Raw genomic sequence first — 22,034 nt, 5'->3', positions numbered from 1 at the left:
GTTATGACAAACGGCCACACCTACTGCACAGAAGGCTGGGAAATGAAGACTATTCTGGGAATTTAAGTGTCCAGCTAAAACTGTGGGCTGTTATCACAGATGAATACTGGACAGTGAAGGAAAACCACCAATCTCTACCACACAAATTGAGCTGGTTTTGAGACAGAAAGTGAGGCCACCTTTCCAGCAGAGCAGGAGAGGTGTGCATGCAGCTAGGGTTGAAGAAGATGAAGAAGATATCTGAAACAGCAGACACACAGAACATGCTAGTGTTGCCAGATAGGAATAAATGTCTTTATTTAGTTCCTTCACTCCTGGGTCCATCCCAAGGCTTCGTACCTCACCCTCCCCTGTCAAAACACGTCACATGTAACAGAGGCCCAGAAACAATGGTTCTGCCCACAGTTCTCCACCACCTCCCCCCTGCAGCACTGTAGGGACAATTCACCTTGCCTGAAAGCAAGGGGCACGTTCTCTTCAAACTGGAAACCCCACCTCGTAAATCAGGCTTGGCCAGAAGTTTGTATCTGTGCCACCTTCTGGGCACCCCTCTACAATAGCAAGATCCCTCTGAGCAGTTCAAAAAAGTTCCTCTCTCCACATCATTAGAAACTTTCCTGAGAGCCAGTCACTTGGCTGAAATGTGTATTTAAAGATTTCACAAGACCAATTTCTACCCATTAAGATAAACAGTCCAAAAAATTAAGGCATTGGGGAGGGGATGAATTAGAGGGTAATAAAGCATTTATTAAAGTTACAATAACATATCAAAGAGGTCCATCATACTTTTGGAAATGCTTAACCAGGCACAAGTGCAAGAACAGTCACGGCCCCAGCTGCTGCGAGCAAACACGCCTGCATCCCCAAAGCAGGAGGGACAAACAGGGTCTACGGTGAACGTTCCTGTCAGCCTGTCTCCAGCCACACAGGCCCACTGCAGGTCCCACTCTTGTGCCAACCACCAAACAAGCGCCAGGAGCTGTGCAAACACTGCAGAGCAGAGCAGGGACGCTGCTGGCTAAGCCACGGCAGCAAGCTGGGACTTCACACGCGCACAAACACCACACTCAAACTGCAAGGATGCACACTCGTACGTCACCTGGTAGAGATCTGAAATCAAACCAACTTTAAAAAAAAAAAAAAGGATGCCCATGCATTCCAGACACTGCGCAATTCCGTGTTAAGGCCACAGAAGTCTCCCCGCCTCACTTCTCCATCTGATTGTCTGCCTAGAATCTATAGTATATAATCTGTACATCACCATACTCCAAAATCGGCACGTCCCTCCCGTGGAATTCTCCCAGGACACAACTCCACTAACCATTCATGAGCGCACATCGGTTACTTTATTCCACACCGAGGGGTCAGGTTCTGGGGGGCAAGAGGGGAGTAACAAGTAAGCTGGGGAGAAGGAGGTCATGTGGCCAAATGAGGCACTTCCAAGTTGGTGCAGAATCCAGACCACTCGGGACCGGTCACTGGGCGCCTGGCAGGCGGCCAAAGGGGCAGAAGCGGAAGCTGAAGCCTTAGATCCGGAAGACCCACTTCTAGCGCCATCACCAACAGGCCACGGAGCCACCGGCCCCCAGGCCTGACGTCAGGGCGGTCCTGACCGAGAAGGCCCCACGGCAGTTCCAGGGAGTGTTCTCGTGGGTTTGGGAATGGCTGGAGCCTGGTCACCGCAGGGAGGCTCTGTCACTGCCAGACCACAAGCACGCCTTCCCGACACTGTGCACAGTGATCTCGAGCTTGCTCTTGGACTACGAGGCAGCAGAAATACAACCGCGAACAGGCTGTTTTAAGAATCCAAGAGGAATTTCTCATCATTACGTAAACATACACTGTAGCTAGGCTGGGGTTCCCTGACTCTGTGACTTCAGACACTGGCAGGCTTAGAAGAAATTCTGGGGCTTGACAAAGAGCAACCAACATTTTATCTTCCAACCAAGAGCATTTTAAAAAATAAAAATATTGCCCTCTATTACCACCTTCATTACATAAAAGTACACGTTATCACCCAAATTAGGAAGGACATTATCTTGGAATAAAATATAAATCTTTAGGTTGAATAAACTTACTTCATAAGTAAGTATTGTATTTACTTGTATTTACTGACCTGCACAGAGCTCTCTGTGCCAAGGGCCTACGCTGTGGGCCCCCAGGACCGTCCCTGCCCCGTGGGGCCCCGCCCCAAGGTCACAGGCCCTTCCAGCACCGTCATCACCTCCAATGCACATCCACTGAGAAGAGGGACAACAGTCACGACAGCAGTTTACAGTCACAGGGACTGCTCAGTACAAAGTGCTTTCGCACACGTCCTGTGCAGGCACAGTCGGAGCACTACAGTGCGAGCGGGGGAGGCCACGCACTCACACCACAGCCTGGAGCCCGCCCTGGCCACACGGCCGTGCGTGGAAAAGCGCAGGCAAAGCACTTCTCTCTAAGGCTGAGTTTCCTTTGCTCAGACCTCTGCCTGCTGCATGTTCCTCCCCTTCTACTTCTGCATGAAACTTTGACTTAAAAAATCAATTCAGAGAAGAGGGAAAAAAGAAAAAAGGATGGCACTTAAGCCTGAAAACAGAAATATAACAACACTAGGAAACTGCTAATTGTCCTCTTTTTAAAATCACCTAACAAGTACATGCTGACAGAAATTTACCAAATGCCAAAAGAGAACATCAAAAACCAAGGACTGCTGCCTTAAACACTTTTCTGGAACAAGGCAAGACATAAATAAATATATAAATAACATGAGTAATACGAAAAGGCACAGCCATGCATGACACAGATGGCTTTGGGAAACAGACTCAAACTCCGCGCCCAGATTGCCAGAGCGGAATTCTCAGAGGTTATCAACACTGCCCCCGACCTCAATCCCTGCCCATCTGTCCACAGCAGCCAAGGCCCGCAGCAGAACGTTGTTCAATGGCCAGGAGGTGCCCCACGAGTGGGAACAGTCGGGACACTCCTGGGACCAGGCTGGGGGGACACTCCAGCTCACTCCCACTAGTGCATTGTACCCTCCCTAGGGAGAGCTCCGGGGCCTGCCGGGCAGCAGCCTCTTCGAGTACCACCACGTTTCCTGGCTACAGGGGACCTGGGGGCCCCATGCCTCAGAAACATGATTTCATACAGTGTTCTAACGGAGCTCCTCTTTCCTCTTCAGCATCCCATCCCAGCCAACAAAAGGAAAGGGAGCCTCAGTGAAGTGAAGTGTCACTCGAACAAGCAGCAATGACCATAAGCAACCATCAACATTGTCCTCAGTTTCATGTTTGGCAGCTACGAAGTTTCAAACTAGAGGCTGAACCTAACAGTCCGCAGGATTCCGAAAGCATCAGCAAAGTCTGGCTGAACAAACAATCAGACCTGTGCTCTGCAAAGGAAGAGTGGGGGCTCTGGTCCCCCGCAGACTGGCCCGGAGCACAGCACATTCGAGGGGCAGAGCAGGAGAGTCCCTGCTCCCTGGCTCACCCTCTCCCAACTTACACTATCTCCCTGGCCAGGTCTGGGGGAGACCCAACTATGAGAATCAACTCAGTCCATTCCTTTTAGACCCTTTTAGACTTAAAAATCGTTCAATCCCCCGAACGAAGCCCTGCCCTTGCTTCACCAGGCAGCAGACCCTGACACCACTCTGCATTGGGCCCTGGCCTCTGTGCAGCCCGAAAGTCGTGCCTACACATGCGAGACTTCTGCACTGGCTAGGGGGACCCTGTCCTAACACGCCTCTGCAGAAAGCACCCAGCGGGGTAGACTCAGAGCGTATCACGCGTCTGTAACATGGCCTACCTGGACAGAACCTGAGCCAAAAGAGCCGAAGCAGGGGGACACAATGCTGGAAGAGCTGAAAAGTAAGGTGAACTACCACACACTCCAGAAACTCCTATCTCAGCCACTCAGGGGTCACCAAGAAGGTGACCAGCCACTGCTTTCCCACCCCTAGTGACGTGAAGCCCCTGCCAGTAGCCCAGTCCACCCCTGGGTGGCTCCAACTTCCCTATATCCAGGGAGCTCTACCTCCCCACAGCTCCTGCCAGAGCCTAACTGTGGTCCTGGTCCCACCCTGAATGCCACAAAGAACACCCGGAATCCCTTCTCAGCTGAAGCCTTTGTGGCACTTGGCTCCGGCTCTAAGGACCCACATCAGCTACCCACAACCCGCAGCTCACAGCATCGCTCTGACCGGCCCCCAGCTCTGCATCAGCCCAGCCGGACAGGGGCCCAGGCCTGCAGCAGCGCACAAGCCCCATCTCGGGCTCACACAGCCATCCCACACTTACACTATGGCCACGGCTTGTGATAGGGTCACTGTAGCCACGTGGAGCCTCCAGTGATTGTGTCTTCCCTCTGAATCATCCAGGGCCTCTTCTCCGCTCGGACCTCACACACACACCTACAGGTCACACAGCCCGGTGTTCGGCAGAGCCGTCCGGGACACGAGGTGGGGTTTAGAATTCTATCCTCAAGCCGCGTTAAGACAATGAAAGACACTGCCTGTCTCCTCGGCTAAAACCTACAATGCTGTTAGTAATTAAGTATATCTGTATCACTAATTCAATTATTACAAATTCGATAGCTCTTAGGACAGAAAACCTAAACACAGATTTGAAATCTGCCCACTCCCAAACACTTCTGAAGGTTAGAATCACGATTCCACACAATGGTCATCAGAGGCTTCCAACTACCAGACGAGGTTTCCCAGGAAACAGCATCACCTGGAGAGCTCTGAAGAGGCAGCCGATGGCCCACCTCTTCGGACACAGCCAGAATGAGCTGCACAGCCCGTGTGTGAGAACCCTGCCCATCTCACCTCAGCTCGTCTCACCTACCAGCACCCCCAGCAGGCCCAGGGGAAGACTTCTGACTCACTGCTGCCCCTGTCCTCACGTTCTAGGAGCAACTACCAAGACATTAAGTCCAAAAAGGCAAAGAGCAATCAACCAAATGCCAGATGTATTGTCCACTGGACCCTAAGCAACGGAAAGCCTGGAACCATCCAGAGGACAAGGGAATCTCCCCGTCCTGGAGCACCGCAGGTGCTCCGTCAGTTAGAACTGGCAGTGAATGCTGTTGGAGCGGTCCTTGGTCCAAAAGTAGGCAGGCATTTTACTGGCAAGTTCTTCAGTGCGGGCCTCCTAAAATCAATCCGTGTCTGGAAGCTCCTCAAAGGGAAAGGGCAGAGAGTTCACGAGACCTGCTGGCGTGACGCGAGGCACAGGTTGGTATGAGAACAGGTGTGGCACTGCAGAAGGTTCTCCCTGTAGACTCGGAACAAAGGCAGGGACTGACTGAGCTCACACAGCTGGTCCATGCAGCCAAGAAACCATCCTGGAAGGAAGACAGTTAACGGAGGACACTGCCACAAGAAGAGAACACGGAAGTGGCAAGGAAGGGGTGAGTGTAGACACATGCCACATGTCACCCCAAGGAGTAGGGAAAACAAACTAGCAACAAGTCCATGAACTGCATTTCTGTACTCTCTCTCTTTTTTTTTCTTTTTTTTTTTTTTTTTTTACCAAAACTCTCTTTTCATTTAGGTATTAGAAGGCTTTAATCAAATAATTAAATTGAGAAGTAAAAATATAAACAGAAGCACAGTTCTGGAAAGCGCTAGGAGTCTTCCCCGCGGGAGTTATTAGCAGGTCTCCAACCTCAGCCCGTACTTACACACACCGCAAGGCCCACTTCATGAATATGCTACCGTGAGAATCCAAAACAGAGATACTGAGGAAGAACAAAATGAAGTTTTGTATGAACTTTTCAGCTGACAATGACCCCAGGACTGTCCAATGCCCCAAGCACCTGAGATGGAATTACAATCCAGGAGAACAAGGCCGTTTCTGCTTTACCAACAGCCAAACGGGATTCCGTCAGCAGCACAGACAGGATGTGGTTCACGGGGCAAGAATCGGTGTCAACTTTCACTGCAGGTCACCTTCCTCCACCCTGCAGTCCACCGCTGCACTCGCATTCTACTCATAAAGCAGAAACTTTTTTATGGGGTCTGGCAGAGGCAGCGAGGGAATCAGATGGAGTCGGTATTTGCCAAGAGCTCTTCTCACGGCCACACGGCACAGATTCAGCAAGGTCCTGGGGACACCTGGAACGCCGTGGGAAGAAAGGGGGACAGAGGGAGGGAGGTTAACCTTTGGCTGGCTAAGACTAACAGCCAGAACTGCCAACTTCCCAAGTGTTCAGTGGAGAGCAGTCCCTGGTGAGGAAGGTCTTGTCATCTGCTCCTCCCGTCTGCGGAAGGAGTGAAATCTTCACCTGGGGCACCTGCTCACCGGGACAGCACCTCCTTGACTGGGTTTAATTTCCTAGACAGAAGTAAGAGCTGACCACTGAAGGCCCTGGCAGGTGTGAACAATGGACCCTTACCCTCTGTCAGCCTCTGCTCCTGGTCAGTCCCAGGAACTCCAGGGGGACCCAGGAGAGACAGGCTGACAATTTTGCTCTGGGTCAAAACAGCCTAGCCACGTCTCCGCCTTGTGAAGTAGGCCCGACGCAGGCAGCTTCGATCAGCATGGCTCCAACTGACCATTAGCCAACTCTTTCGGGGAAGGCTCAACAGGAGCACGTTTTAATGACTGGCGTAGGAAACTCCAACAACAAAAACACAATAAACTCAAGTTCTGTGGAAGGGTTAGGGAAAAGGTTTTCAACTCAGATGCCCTCAAGACCCCGGCGAGAAGGAGGCCCACAGCAGCCTGCAGGAGGCGCACAAGGTCCACTTCTGGGCCCCAGAGAGTGCCTCGGACAAGAAGACCAAGCCCAGGATCACTGCAGACAATCTGGCTATCGACTGACTAATTCATTGGCAAAATCTTTCTTCATAAATAAGCAAGCTATGGAGTTTATTCTAACAAAAACCAGACGTACCACACAATAAAAGTAACGGTATTTGAGTGGGGCTGAAGAAAGGGAATGAGGATGTCTAGAGGAGAAAGGACTTGCAATTTGTTGTCAGGCAAAAATTTAAAAACCATGCGTAAGTAGGGACTTTGGGGTCACAAAGCAGAGCAAAGAGATAAAGAGACTATAATTCCAGGAACTTTGAACATGTACTTTTATATATTTCTTTATAGCAACGCTTGGTGTCTAAGTATTTGAAAAGACCAATCTGGAAGTATTCTGGAAACTTCCTAGCCCTAACTGCAGATTCTGACTAAATGCTTCATTGGAAAAGTCTTTTTTAATCACTACCACTTGATTCATTCAAATGACCCACACAGACTGCAAGTCAGAACGGAACTCAGGCCACTTACTTCTGGCCTCTTTAAAGACCTGCAAGGCCTCGGGGTCCACCTTCCTTCTGCCTCTCGACTCTGGGCCCAAGGATTCCCACTTCACCAGGTTCAGGTTGGCTCCAAACTCTACGAGCAGGCTCACGAAGGCCGCCTCACAGCCATGACGCAGGACGGCATCCATGACACACCCGGGGGAGCCCCTGTAGAAGCCCTGCGTGTTGACGGGACCATTGCAGTTGAAGTCGGGATTCGCCCCCGCCTGGAGAAGCAGCTTGAAGCACTGGAGGTTGTGGTAGGCTGCGCTGATATACAAGGGGCAGACCACCAAGGAGGTGAGGCGCCGGGAGAAAGGGGGCCGGATGTCAGGAGTCAGGTGGTGGTTGACATCGACGTCAGCCCCATACCTACAGGGAGACACAGGGAAAGTGAGACCTTGTGGTAGACTGACCGAAGTCAACTGATCCCCACAGCACCAGAGACAGGCCTGACCTCCGTGGGCAGTGGGGAACCACTGAGGAGACGCCACAGATCACAACGGTCTCATGACTCCCAGCAAGGTAAGACAGTAGTTAAGAACTCGGAACCCACTCACACAAAAAATGCATCAGGGAACTCTTCAAAGCCTTTGAAGAGCTGACAATCTTATGGCTATTCAAACTAGGTCAAAGCAAAGAAAAAAAAGGAAAAATTCGAATTCATCTTATGAAATTAGCAAGACAATCACAAAAACCTGACAAAAGCCACACCATAAAAAAAAACTACCAACTAATTTCACTTATGAGTATCAGCTTAACCACCTTCAATAAAATGTTAGCAAAGCAAATCTAAAGTATATAAAGAAAACAATATACCATGACCTCATGCGGGTTATTCCAAGAATGCAAGGGTGGTTCCAATATTAGAAATTTTAAGAACACAGTCCATCATATTCACAGAACTAAAGGGAAAATCATGATTACCTCTATAAATGAAAAAAAGAAGGCATGGGACAAAACAACACTAATGCAGGTTTATAAATAATAAAATAAGAAGTGATAGACATTTCCTTCACAAGATAAAACCCAGATGTTGGCGTCTTACCTAACGGGGAAAAGGGGGGGCTCTCCTTTGGAAGCTGGGGCAAGCCGCCTACACCCATTCTCCAGCCCACTATTATTCAAGCATTTTAAAGATTTGAGAGAGAGAGAGAGAGAGCTCGTGGCTTGATCTCAAGACCCTGAGATCATGACCTGAGCCAAAATCAAGAGCTGGACTATAAACCAACTGAACCACCCAGGCACCCCTAATTCAGGCATTTTAAATAAGGGTATTAGTTCAATCAGACAAGGGAAAGCAATTAGCTGATTACGATCATAAAGGAAGAGAAAAAACTTTCCCTATTTTCAAAGGATATGACTATGTCTGGAAAGCCCTGAATAATTAATGAAAATACAATAAGCAATGAGAGAATTTATTAAATACTTTAATGAAGTTATAAAACCAACAGCCTTCATACATACAAAAATAAGTTCAAAGACAAAATGGAAAAGATCTCATTTATGGAAGCTAAATAAATTTTAAAATGAGATCTCTAAGCATAAACTTAATAGTACATGTCCAAAATGTGCATGAGGGAAGTTTAAAAGACACTCCTAAAGTCACACAAGTAGACTTAGGAAATGGAAAGCCCCACCGCCGCCTTGGAAAGGGGGGCTCAACACTATCAAGAGGTCAATTCTCCTTTAGTCTATCATATAAATGAAAATCCCATCCTTAGAACTAAAGCACTTGATTATAAAACAAATAAAAGTAACATCTCTGGAGCTACAGAAGTTGATTATAAAGTCCATTTGGAAGATCAAACAAGAAAAGATGTAAAAGCAAAGCTTTTTAACATGAAAATTAAACAAAGAAAAACTTCTGCATGGCAAAAAGCAGCATAAGCAACGTAAAACAGTAAGTGGGAAAGTTGAGGGAATGTTACAAAGGATTAATATCCTTAATATAGAAAGAGCTAATACAAGGCAACGATCAGGGCGTCTGGGTGGCACAGTCAGTTAAGCATCCAACTCTTGGTTTCAGCTCAGGATATGATCTCAGGGTCATGATCCTGGGATCGAGCCCTGCATTGGGCTCCACACTGTGGACTCCTTCTCTCCCTCTCCCCCTCCCCCCTGCTTGCTCACACTGTCTCTCTCAAATAAATTTTTTTCCTAAAAAAAGGAGCAGCTCAACTGTTCTACAGGAAAATGAGCTAGAGACGCTGACAGTGGCAAGCATCCCTCAGCCATCTGAAAGAACGCTCAGCCTCCCTCATAACACAAATGCAAATTAAAACTACCTTTACACCTGAAATTAATGTAACATATTTTTTTAATTAAAAAAAAAAAAACTACCCTGAGATACTGGTTCTCACCTATCACACTGGGGAAAATCAAAACTGTATTGACCAAGCTTTAAAGAAACAAGAAGTCTCATTCCGTTCTGGGGGCAATGCAAAATGTAACACTCCCACTAGCAGGAAATTTGGCAAGAGCTGGCAAAATTACATATGCGTTTACCCCTGACCCACCAATCACACTCTCGGAATCTCTTCCCAAGATACACTTCCAAAATTCTGAAAAGACGCATGCACACGACAATTTATCAAAACATTATCCGTAACGGCTGAAGGCAAGAAACCACCTGCACGTCCCTCAGCAGGAGACTGGCTGAACAAACCGTGGTCCATCCATATAAAGCAGCACTGAATCACTATGAAGAGGCGTGAGGAGGATCGCTGACTACTGCTCTGGAACGACCTCAGAACACATTTAACAAGTGAGAAAGGCAGGACCGTGAAAGTGTGTACTATGCTACTGTTTATCGGAGGGAAAATGGTTACTCGACATATACACATTATGGTTATTTTTTTAACAATGGAGGGATAAACCATAAAAGTTTTAAAATGGCCATCTACAGGGGAGTTGAAGGAGACCAACACAGAAGATAGACTTTTTTTTAATATACTTTGTTTTATAGATTTGACTTTGGAACCACAAAAATATATATATCATAAAACAAATTAAAAAAAAAGCAATCCCCAAAAATTAAAAGCAAAAAGAAAACCACGTTAACCCAACTACGTATCCAGACGGTGCCATTATGTCCTGCCTGCAGGGTGGCTCCTCTTTCCTGTTGTACTAAACCACCAGATCAGCCAGACCACCCCCAGCATCAGATTCCCCTAGAAGGACCTGAGACAGGAAGCACAGCTGGCCAGCAGGGAGCTTCATGCAGACGGGCACGCTCACAGCAGTCCCTGCAATAAGCCCCATGGCTGTCTGAGGGGCCCAGGGACAGCCCAGACGTGAGGAAATGCATCTCTCACAGGACGGGTGCAGGAGCGGCCTGACCTGGAAGCCTCATTCTTCAGCAGAACCAATCTCTAAATGACTCTAAAAAGGCAGAGGTTTCAGGGTCCCCTCAAGGGACCTGCCCTTGTCCCTGACCTCAGGGAAGTCGAAATACAAGACTCACAATCAGGAATTTGGAGTTCTCCCAGCCCAAGGGCAAACTAGCAATCTAAACTAAGCAGAGGCCACTGACTCAAACACAGAGGGCAGCCCGGCTCAGGATATCAGGGTCCTGGCAAAGTCAAGAGGGTGCTTGCTAAAAATGCTGCCTGGCATGGGGTGTTAGAGCCCACATGGGGTGAGGAGTCATGTGTGAGCGGGGGCAGCAACATCAGATTGGTTACTGGGCGGGGGGGGGGGGGGATAAATTAATAAATATGTTAAGGAGAAGGGGAACCAGGTCTCTGCTGGAAAGGCAAATAATAAATTCAGAAAAGGAGAAGTAGGCTGACCCCTGCGGTACCAGACTGGATTGGAAGTATCAGGGTGAATTCTACTGTCGACGTATGTAGACACAGAAATATAGACAGAAATGTGTATCTGTAACCTTAGCTCTGTCCAAACGGAGGGCCTGAAAACAGCAACAGCCCATAAGCAATAAACAGTATCGATATCCAGATCTTGGTTTCTAACCACCATTCTCTGCTAAAAGAAACCAGGACTCCTTGGAGAAATTACTAGTTCCAGGGCTAAGACAGGCACAGTGCTAGATGCGCCTAGACTATATTGTTATAAGAGAAAGTAAGAAACTGTTCAAAGGATGCGGGGGACATGTCGTAAGGACAGAGCTGGGCTCCACTTTGACAGGGCTCTCGGCAGCCAAATCTGAGACAATCTGAGCATCAAAATAGTAATAATAAGGGATTATAACTCTTTGGATAATACACGAAACTGTAAGTCTAACACAAATAAATGAATAAATTAAAAATTTGATGAGAAATACGATATATATGTGTTGCTCAGTTACCTCTCCGCGAAACACGAATTAAATAATTACAGAGGGAAAGAACAGCTTTCCAGTGGAGAAACCTGACAGACACCCCCCTAATCGAAAGACCAAAGTGAACTCAGCAGTAAGCAGCCCAAGTGCGATCCTGTGCAACCGGACAGGACGTGGAGAAGGGCGCGGCCTCCCTGCTGTGAGATCCCCGCCTGGCACGCATTGCCCACTCTCCTCTGAGTCAACACCGGCCAGCCAGCACCTGCTTCCCTGAGCTTCCATCACCCAGACAGCCCTACAATGCCGCACAGGTTTTGTCGGCACATGATTCATGGCATTAGAAAATGACAGCACGTAGAAGCAGAGAAGACGGGCGACAGGCGGGGGCCTAGGGCACAGGAAACAGCACCACTTTCCAGGCCATCACACAAACGGCTGGTCAGCAGTCATATTCTATCACCTGTCTCTTCAACACATTCCGAGTGTCCGAAGGAACTTCTCCCTGAAGCCCACACTCTTGCTTGCAGGCAGCACAGACCTAAGGAAGAGAAGGGACGGGCACACAGACCGATATGCTCACAGGACAGTCCTCTCCCCACTGAAGCCACGCAGCATCGTCGGACACCACAAATGCAAACACGGCCCGGCCTCCTAGACGCTCCAGCAGTGACAGGAGAAACATTCTACAACCCACACCAAACCAAGCAGAAACTGCCATTTCACTTCATACGCTCAACCAAGAAAGAAAAAGAGAACTAGATTTTAAGCCGTGATTTTTTTTTCCCTCCTCCTGTTAGGGATAGGTCTTCCAAAATGTTTATAATTTTGGGCAATATGACAATCTGGTATTAGCTGAGCTATGGGAAAGACAGCCCTTCATCCACTCATAAAAATATGCTGGAATGGATCCAGTTAATTTTAATTCTGAATATTTTCCAAAATTCCCCTCCTGCTTTTAATATCTCTGGCAAGGAACCACTGGGACAACTCAGTGAATCAATATAAAGTTTGCACATACAGAAACACCACTCCTTACCTCTTTTTTAAAAACATCAGCAACATATATCAAGGGAATTTACAAGTAACAGAATGGAATTTACTTGCAGGGCAACAGCAAATTACGGCGTGACAGCAGAGAGCCCTGCATGTAAGGGACACTGACCTAGGAAGGCAGGAGCTGACATCATATTTAGACTGTATTATTTGTTCAGTAACTCAACCATATCACTCCCATTTTCCAAAAGTCAGCAAGTCAGTTAGCTGGTAATTTAGAAAATAGAAAACTTTTTCGCATGTGTTCTTGGTACCTCACTGTAATAGTAATGTCCTACGCTCCAGTGAGGGAATGAGATGTCTTAGTAACGGTAACACTTTCTCAAACAGGGCATCTGTATATGTACTTCTGAAAGTCAAGCCTGCAGTTAATTCAAAGCAGGTGTGCATCATGAACCCACTGAAATGCCTAAAGGGATTTCTGGAACCAAGATAAAATTTCATTGATTGATCCTATTCAAAAATATTTCCAAATTCATGGCTTACATTCTCTAAGATGCAAAGATAGGGACTGAGGTGGCTTGGATGATTAGGCTAAAAATTTTTAAAGAGAAGGGAAATACCACAATACCCTCGTCTGTATTTCCAAAAGCCAATTCCATAGTGATTTAAAAAAAAAAAAAAAAAACTTTTAATGAATAAACATATTCTCAGTACCTAATTCAAAAACCACGCCCTGCGCTGGGCTAGGGGACGCCAGGTCTCTTGCTCCTCAGAGCCACCCCCACTGCAGCCTGTAACAGCAGGACCCTCACCCAATCCTTTCCACACTGAACACTGGCTACCTAAACTGTCCTCTGTCCAACCACAGGAAACACCTCCAGAGCAGGGCACAGGAAAAAAGCATCTTTGGCGGAAAGAAGTCACTGGAGACACAGAAAATGAAATTGTAATCTGGTTCAAATTCTTGAAAAATGTAACCATTAGTACAATTAAAATAAGACCATAAACTATCTAAAATAATAGAAAGGGAAAGCAAAGAAAATATAGATCATGGAACAAAGATACAAAATAAAGAACGGCTAAGAAACCATAGAGACATAGACCTAACATCAGCTATGGCAATAATGTGAATTGTATTTGAAAAACAAAGAATCCTATACAGTCAAATAAGAAAGGTGAGCACCCAAAGAACTACTTAAGCCCACGAAGATTAAAAGCTAAATGTGGCACAATGCTGTGTAAACGAGCCCCCAATGAGACCCTTTGGCTTGATAATGAGCATAACCCACACGCAACAACTTTTAGCACCAAAACACAGGAAGCAAAAAATCCTAGAAATAAAAGGGGAAGCTGACAAATCACAACAGCAATGAGAGACTAACAGACTTCTCTGACCTTGGGGCAGATCCCATGACTAAAAGTGTAAAAAAAAGAGAGGGCCCATGAGTAACATGACTAAGGCCACCATACTGTCCTATGCAAATCAAACACTCCGGTCATGTATTTTGGTACAAGCATCCACAACAACATCGTGTGACATGAAAAAAAATTAAAAACTCAGAAGAAGCCCCAAAATGCAAATTATAAGCTCCACATTATCTGAGCACAATACAATAAAAGCAGTTCATAAAAATGTGTATTAAACTTTTCTCCTCCATAACCATACAACAAAGAGGAAATCAACTTCAATAATACCTAATTTAAATATGGGGTAAAAGCTTAGCAGATAAGACCAAAGCTACACGCAAAGGTAATAATAACCTTGAGAGCTGACACTTTGAGAATGAAAATGAATAATCATTCAACTGAAAAAGGAGAGAAATAAAGTAAAATTAAGGAAAATGGGAAAAATAGAAATAGAAATTAGTAAGCAGAAAAATAAGAGGACTGAGCTAAGAAGTAGCTCTTTAAAAAGCCTAACAGACAATTCTTCCAACACGTCTAACTTTACGGAGAGAGAAGTAAGTACAGACAACAGGGCAAGAGAACATGGCCACGGGGACTAGAGGCCATGGGGCCACGTCCCCCACAAGGGCCCGTGCAGGGCGATGGTCCCTAGGCTTCTGCAGCACTGACCTGATGAGGGCCTTCAGAATATCGGCCCTGCCCACACGCGAGGCATGGTAGACGGGGGTGCTGCGGTGGTGCCGGCTTCCGTTGGGGTCGGCGCCGGCTTCCAGGAGGATCTGGGCGCTCTCCAGGTGTCCATTCACCACAGCCACGTACAGGGCAGTCTGTCCTTTTACGTCCACGAGATCCACCTCGGCCCCTTTCCGGATAAGGAAGTCCACACAGTTCCCGTGGCCCGCGGTGGCCGCGATTCTCAGCGGTGTGCAGGGGAGCCAGCCACAGCACCAGACAGACTTCTCGTTGATACGGCTAAGAGAGAACACAGGGAGCCGGGCTGTGAGGGGCAGCTGGGAAACCCACAAGCGGCTCTGCTTCCTCTCGTACTGGTCCATACGAGGAACAGACATCAGGAGGGCAACCTCTTCAAACAGACACCCCCGTGGTTCAAGAATGCCTCCACGTGTGCTCTGCTCTATGAAATGCTGGATCGGTGCCCGGGGCGGAGCAGATCTGAAGAGCCCACTCCACGGCAGAGGACACGGAGCCACAGGCTGACTGACGGACAGAGAGCTAAGGTCTCCACAAAGGGAGGAAAGGTCCGCCCAGGGAAGCAGCGTGAGATCAAGGGCAGCACACTCACGGGCAATCTGCCAGGGTCCCAAGCACCCACCCCCCGACCCAGATACTCGCTGTGAAGGCCTGAGCTTGGGCCTTAGCATCCTCGCTGGGACCAGGTGACCCCCGTGGCCCCCTACCCATGACACAGCACAAATGACAGCCTGCAGGAATCGCTTAGGCCACGCAGCACCTCACTCCCGGCCAACATCAGCAGAGGGAAACGGGCTCCGCTCAGCTCTTATCTCACAAGGAGGCCGCAACTCCCTGTCAAGGAGTGCCCTGCCCTGGCCGTGCAGGCCCACTGACCCACCGCGTCATCAACCCAGACACAGTTCACTGCAATCTCCCCGTGCAGCTCTGAACGAAGCCTGGCCATCCAGCTCACTGATGCAGGGGCACAAAAATACGTAGTGGGGCAGGGGCTCCTCCTTCAGCTGCGCACTGGCTCCCATGAGCCAAGAAGACCAAGGATTCATCATCAAAGTACAAGCAACAGAAATAGATCATTGGGTAAAGCCAAATATAGGAAGAAAGAAAAAAAAAGTACTTGGAAAAGCAGTATGAAAATACCTAATTGAACTCCATTGTTTTTATTCTACTGTTGCATCTGCAAATTTAAGGTTTCCTTTGGGCTTGAGTCATTTGCATTAAATATTCATGCAGAATCCATCCGACATCTTTGTATGACAATCCTTTCTGGATATTTAGAGCTTTTTTTTTTTTAAATATTTATTCTGATAAAATAATGTTAAGACATCAGAAGTTAAAAAAAAAAAAAAAAAGAAAGGAACCTATTGTTGAATTGTAAGAAATCCTTCTCCTGGGAGCTATTCATAAAAAGCAGCATTAATTTCAATATTGACACGCAGGCATTTCTTCTATCAATTCACTGCCATTCTTAACCCTGAAGGGGAAACAGACACAAAGCAGGAAGGAGTTTTTGTTTGCAGCTCAGTTTCTAATCTAGCTGGGACTCTAATCTTCGACCCACCAAGCCATCAGAGACACCCAGAGGGAAGGCAGACTCTGTGCTCTCCCAGGGGTCCCTGGTGGGAAAAAAGTAGCATCAGCACAGGCTGCTACGAAGGAAGAGCCTGAGCTGGTGCGGAGGAACAGGCAGGATCTGGCGGGCAGCAGGCCCAGGCCCTACAGACAAAGGGAATAAGAAGGTGAGCACACAGCATGTGCCCGGGTGATGAGAAGGCCGGTGTGAGGCTGAACCCCAGGCCAGGGGGGCAGACAGCTGGGGACCACAGACGCCAGAGGAGGGTACATCAGGAAGTCTGCACCCAAAGGGGGGGTAACCACATGAAAATAACAAAGTTAGGTGAACTCTAGTATACAGCTTAGGGTAAAGAGCCACAGAGACTTGGAAAGGGGCAGGACCACTCTTAAAGAGAGTAACAGTGCTGCCATCAGGACTAACATCAAGAAAGCTGACACCAGAGAGGGCCAGAAGTTTCCTGAAAATATAAAGGTCAATGACGGAGCTGAACTTGAACTCAGGTCTCCCCACCCTCACTATCTGCCTATCTCCTACATGTCTGACCACGCTCCCTCGGTCTCCTTTTCTCCCGTCCTCTAACACTGGAAAGCAACGGGGTCTTCCCGTGCACACCAGGGAGACACAGACCCTCAGGGATCACGCACCTCGGCTTCCGGCAGCACTGGGCCAGCCCCAGACAGTGATGCTCACCTGCGGTAGCTCTCCTCTTGCAGCAGGCTCCTGAGGGTCTGCAGGTCCCCCACGTAGGCTGCGTCATGGAGCCTCGTGTCCTCACAGTGCTCCAGCGGATGGTCACAAAACTGCTCCCTCAGCCACTCCTTCAGATTAGGACCTGCACTGAAGAGAGGGGCTCCTGTCAGCTAGGGGAAACCTTGCCAACACCAGCCAACAGGGGGTGCCGTCTGTAGCGAGCCCTCTGCGCGTAGGAAGGCTACGTGGGTATGCTCAAACTCTCCAGAATAAATCATTCCCAGGCTCCAGAAATGCCCAGAGCTTAGAAAAATACAGAAAGTTTCCCTCAGGGAAACAAGCACATTCCTGACACCAAATCTGACAAGAGTACTAATTTTGAAAACGGTGGTGAGACAGGAGGTAATGAATCAACCCTACTGAAGAATACAGAAGATCCTAAACAAAATATTAGCAAGATAAACTTAAAATACATATCAAAAAGACACCATAATATTACTCTATTTATCCCCAGAATGCAGCAGTGTCTTAACACTGGGGAAAACCATATAATCATCACCTATATTACAAAAAGACACTTGCATTTGGCAACACTCAACAGGCACACAAATGCGGCTGTTTGCAACACGGGCGACCACAGCAGAGCTGACCTGGGCAATGACCTCACGGGAGCCTCCGTGCCTAACTCCTCAGACGGTAACCTAAGATGGGCGCACTTTATCGAATGTAAGTTACACCTCAGTAAGAAGGAAAATGTTAAAATATATGCATATAACTAGAAAGCCAGCTTCACATAATGAAGACTATCAATTGGAGAACAATAAGAGTAAACCATACCATGTGCCCGGACAGGATGAGTCAATGCTAGACAAATTTTAAACGATAACAAATAAATTAAGTGGTTTAACAAATCTCTTTGGGATTTTTATGAGATGTGACAAAAATATCATAAAAGTCTATCTGGACGGGCACCTGGGTGGCTCAGTCAGTTAAGCATCTGACTCCTGATCTCAGCTCAGGTCTTGACGTCAGGGTCCTGAGCCCAAGCCCCCCACTGGGCTCCATGCTGGGCGTGGAACCTACTTAAAAAAAAAGTTCATCTGGAAATATGAATGAAAAATCACCTGTTTTTTAGTACATATGAGAAAAAAACGACCCTACCGGTTAACAGAACATATTATTATCTTATCAGAATAAAAAAAATAAATCAAACAGAATCAATTGCCCAGAAAAGACCTTAGGATAAAGATAAATGGGTATCAAAATCTGTGAGGAATAGAAAAAGTAGTTGCTATAGACTGTTTGTGTCTCCCCCCAAAATATGCTGGAATCTTAACCCCCCAAGGTGATGGTATTAAGAGGTAGTGACTTTGGTAGATGATTGCATAGATCACTAGATTATGACAGAAGAGCCTTCATGAATGGGATTAGCGTCCTCACAAAAGAGACCCCAGAGAGCTCCCACACACCCTCCACCTGTGAGGACAAAGCAAGAATACTGCCACCTAGAACCAGGAAACAGGCTCCTGGCAGACGAAGAATATGCTGGGCCTTGGTCTTGGACTTCCCAGCCTTGAGAGCTATGAAAAATAAGCAGTCAACAGATTTGTAAAATCAGATACGTATTTGCAAATTATCGAGTTTTCCCCCTCACACTAAAGCCCAGAAAAAATCTCCAGATAATCAAGAGTTCTGCAGACCTCATTACAGACAGGGGCATAAGGAAAGAGCATGAACACGGACTCCCAGCACATGGCCAGGCACAGGTGGAAAGCACACCCCTCCACAGGTGAACTCTATCCAGTGATGAAGTTGCTTTTACATTCAAATCAAATCTCTTGAGTACCTACTGCATACAAGGATTGACCATGGTACAGGCGATGATGAGTAAGCTTCCTTGCCCTTCAGGACTCAACAGTTCACTGGCAGGTGGCAGGGCAGCCAGGGTTCAGACACACACAGGTCACTCAAGCGGATCCCACAACCACACCTGCAGCCGATCAACAGGCAGGCATCAAGGAACCCTTAGTGCCGCCACCGATCTTCCTTCAGCTGTTCTCCTCCACAGCAGTTACCCTGCAGTTTCACCCCCCCCCCCGAGTGAAAAAGCTCAAAGCAGGAGCGAGTAAGATATAGGAAGTGTAGAGCAAAGACTGACAGATAAGTGGGAGCCACAGATTTTTGCTAAGTTCTTCTCTGGGCCTCCCTTGACCAGCCTGTTTTCAACCCACTCCCTGGCCCAGCTCAACACAGCCTCCTCTACACCCAGCTCCAGATCAATGGACTACTTCAAGTTTGCGTGTTTCTGATTAGCTTCTCCACTGCCAACGCAATGACTCCACATAGGACTTAGACCTTAACTGGAAATCTCTGTCTCCCCTCCACTCCCAGGCCTGCAACACTCTAAATAACAAAACAGTACTGCTCAGATAGGAGAGGCCCTGCATACAGGCCAGAGCAGCCTGTCTTCCACGCAACGCCCTTCTATACTGGGAAGCGGCCATCCATCCTCCTCTCGTTCCATACCTCTCTCTCACGTTCCAGTGACATCCCAGACACTGAAGTCCTGTTCCCTGGGGTCACAGTCAGTATCAACCACATCCCAGGGGAGAAGGGGCTTTGTCTGAACTGTCCTTGTTCACTGGGGTGTCCCCAGCCAGGAAAGGTCTGGCCAACAGCAGTTCCTCAATAAACGTCTGTTGAAAGCATGGATGGAGGGATGAAAAGCGCTATTTACACCAGTCTCCAAGTGTCATCAACTCCTTGGAGGGGTAGCTCTCCAAAGACACAGATGAACACGTGAAGTCCAGAGCACAGAAAAGCATTTGGTACACAGGGCAAACTCAGCAACGAACACAGAGGAAATCCCACCACAGGTTAAGAGGGAACCTCTCCTGAACACAGCAAACACCACACTTCACTGGCAACTTCACATCTGCTTAGTAGGAGGGTCTCAGGGTGGAAACCCTACGTCTGATGGCTATATTGGGTGGTGAGGGTGAGCCTTTCTAGCTGCCTCCTCTGCTGGTGGGCCACGGGCCCCTGGACATGCTGTGTCACGGACAGCTCGCTGGGGATGCCGTTATCGCTGTCCCTTGCCTGTGCATGTGCGGTAACACCCCAGGCAAAAGCCGTGGGTGGCAGGGCGGAGAAAAGACACCTGCCGTTGAGGGACTGGCCTCTGGGGGCTTTCCCGACCCGTGCGCTCAGAGCTGGAAGATGATCCGTGTCCTGTTCTTACAGTTAGGGCCCTATCAAATCCCCACTGGTTCATGGACCGGCAGTTAGAAAGCAAGTTCCACAGGAGAGGAAAGCCAGCGCGAGGATGTCCACGCGAGGCCGAGGAGCCGGCACACGCAGCAGCCGGGGCCGCCCCGTACTGCGCGCCGCGTTGATCCGACCTCGGCGGCAGGGCGCGGCTCCGTGGGCCTGGACCTTTGGGGACTAGGACGCACGGCCCCCGCCAGGGCGCCGCCGCCGGGGTCCCTCGGCCAGGGCGCTAGACCCTGCCCTCCGCTGCCCCGCCGCCCCGCGGCCCGGCGGCTGCGCGCACGTTACCTGCGGGCCCCGGCCCGGCCCGCCCGTGGGGGCCTCCGCCCTCCGCCATGGGCGCTCCGGGCTTAGTCCCGTCCGCAGCCCCGGCCCGAGAGCGCCCCACCGACCGGAAGCAGGGCGGCCACGGCCACTTCCGGCGCCGCGGGCAGGTGGATCGCGTCGGGGTCGCGGCTTCCGGCGGGCGCGCCCCTCCCTCACGGGCTAACGAGGCCCAGCGCAGGGCGCCAGCGCCTCTGCCTCCGGGCTCCCGGCCGGACGTGAGGCCCAACGAGGCGGGGCGCGAGCTGTCCGGAGGCGCGCCGTGTCGGGGGCGCGCCGACAGCGCGGTGGTTTCTCTACCGGAGTAGAGGAGTCTGGGAAAACACTCTCACCTGGGGGGCGGAGCCTAACTCTTACCCGGGAGCTCTGGTTGGCCGGGCCCGTCCCCGCCCCCGACCCCGCCCCCGCGAGAGAGGCGTGGCCTTGTGCCCGGCTGTTGTGGGCGGGGCCGCGGGCGGCTAGAGAGGCCGATTGGAACCCGACCCCAGCCCGGCAGGCGGCGCGTCCGGGGAGTGCCGGTTAGAGGAGGCTTGCGCCGGGCACAGTGGGCCGCTCTGGTGGTCTCCGCGCTCGTCCGTGGGCTGCAGCAGCCCCGGGAGAGCGTGGATGCAAAGGTGCCGGACGTCCAGCCTTGGCCCCCGCAGCAGGTCCAGTGGGCTAGGCGCCGCTGCGGTGGGCGTATATCTCCGTGCTAAGAGATGAGTGCGCCCCCGGAATTCCTTCCACGACGGCGGGGATCTCTTCTATTCAATTATAGCCCGGTGCCTCACACAAAGCATTTATTGACTAAATTAGGGAACAGAGGAATACATTTTCCGGCGCGCTCGCTTCTTAAACGTTGTCAACAGTGTGCATTGAGTTTGCATTCTTGAGCTCGGATCTACTTGGGTGCAGACCTGGCTGGCCCTACGAGGGTGTTTGGTGGGGTAAGAGGGCTTCCTGCAATGCTGTTTGGACTTGATAACAGCAGAGAGCACCCCTGGCAGAGGCTTGGGGGTGACGCCCTTGGTGCCGCAGGGCAGGGAGCCAGGGGCGTGCCCAGCCCACTGGGAGCTTCCAAGACACCCAAGCATGGAAACAACCAAGTGTCCGTCAGCAGTGCAATAGGTAAACAGTGTGGTCTGGTCATCCAGGGGAGTGATACTCAGCCTTAAAAAGGAAGAGTATTCTGGGGCATCTGGGTGGCTCAGTCGCTTAAGTGTCTGACTTCAGCTGGGGTCGTGATCTGAGTCCTTCGATGGAACCCCCCGTTGGGCTGGGCTCCTGCTCAGTGAGGAGTCTGCTTGTCCCTCTCCCTCTGCCCCTCCCCCTGCTTGTGCGCTCATGCTCCCCCTCTCTCTCTCTCTCTCATAAATAAATAAAATCTTTAAAAAAAAAAAGGAAGGATATTCTGACACCTGCTACAACATGGGTGAACCTTGAGGACATCATGCTAAAATGAAACGAGCCAGTCACAAAAGGACAGATACTGTATGAATTCCACTTCTGTGAGG

The 22,034-nt window shown here is 49.3% G+C and overlaps 1 protein-coding gene across 2 annotated transcripts; it reads right to left on the bottom strand.

The window, feature by feature from the left end:
- Nucleotides 1-272: 272 nt before the first annotated feature.
- Nucleotides 273-20,865, bottom strand: ASB1 (ankyrin repeat and SOCS box containing 1). Of its 2 annotated transcripts, XR_006778981.2 has the most exons (6): nt 20,506-20,865; nt 16,948-17,089; nt 14,640-14,942; nt 7,272-7,657; nt 4,284-6,103; nt 273-1,793 (listed from the first exon to the last, which is right to left on the bottom strand). XR_006778981.2 is itself a non-coding variant. In XM_045793974.2 (5 exons), exons 1-5 carry the CDS (start codon nt 20,552-20,554, stop codon nt 5,976-5,978), a joined length of 1,008 nt encoding a protein of 335 aa, XP_045649930.1. In that variant the 5' UTR covers nt 20,555-20,865; the 3' UTR covers nt 273-5,975. The 2 variants fall into 2 exon arrangements, 1 of the variants encoding a protein (XP_045649930.1); XM_045793974.2 differs by having other exon boundaries at nt 273-6,103.
- Between the last annotated feature and the right edge of the window lie 1,169 nt (nt 20,866-22,034).

Source organism: Ursus americanus, chromosome 1, assembly GCF_024610735.1.
Source record: "Ursus americanus isolate L20-20 chromosome 1, mUrsAme1.1.p, whole genome shotgun sequence".
NCBI lineage: Eukaryota > Metazoa > Chordata > Mammalia > Carnivora > Ursidae > Ursus > Ursus americanus.
Note: the sequence above shows the minus strand (reverse complement) of the source record. Positions and strands in the feature narration are given on the sequence as shown.

What these genes read in the sequence shown, in the direction of transcription:
- ASB1 (XM_045793974.2), bottom strand. Translation starts at nt 20,554, where the DNA reads ATGGCGGAGGGCGGAGGCCCCCACGGGCGGGCCGGGCCGGGGCCCGCA. An exon ending in CAAGAGGAGAGCTACCGCAG is followed by an intron (nt 14,943 to 16,947) that starts GTGAGCATCACT and finishes GTTCTCTCTTAG; the next exon opens with CCGTATCAACGAGAAGTCTG. An exon ending in ATTCTGAAGGCCCTCATCAG is followed by an intron (nt 7,658 to 14,639) that starts GTCAGTGCTGCA and finishes GTCTCCCTGTAG; the next exon opens with GTATGGGGCTGACGTCGATG.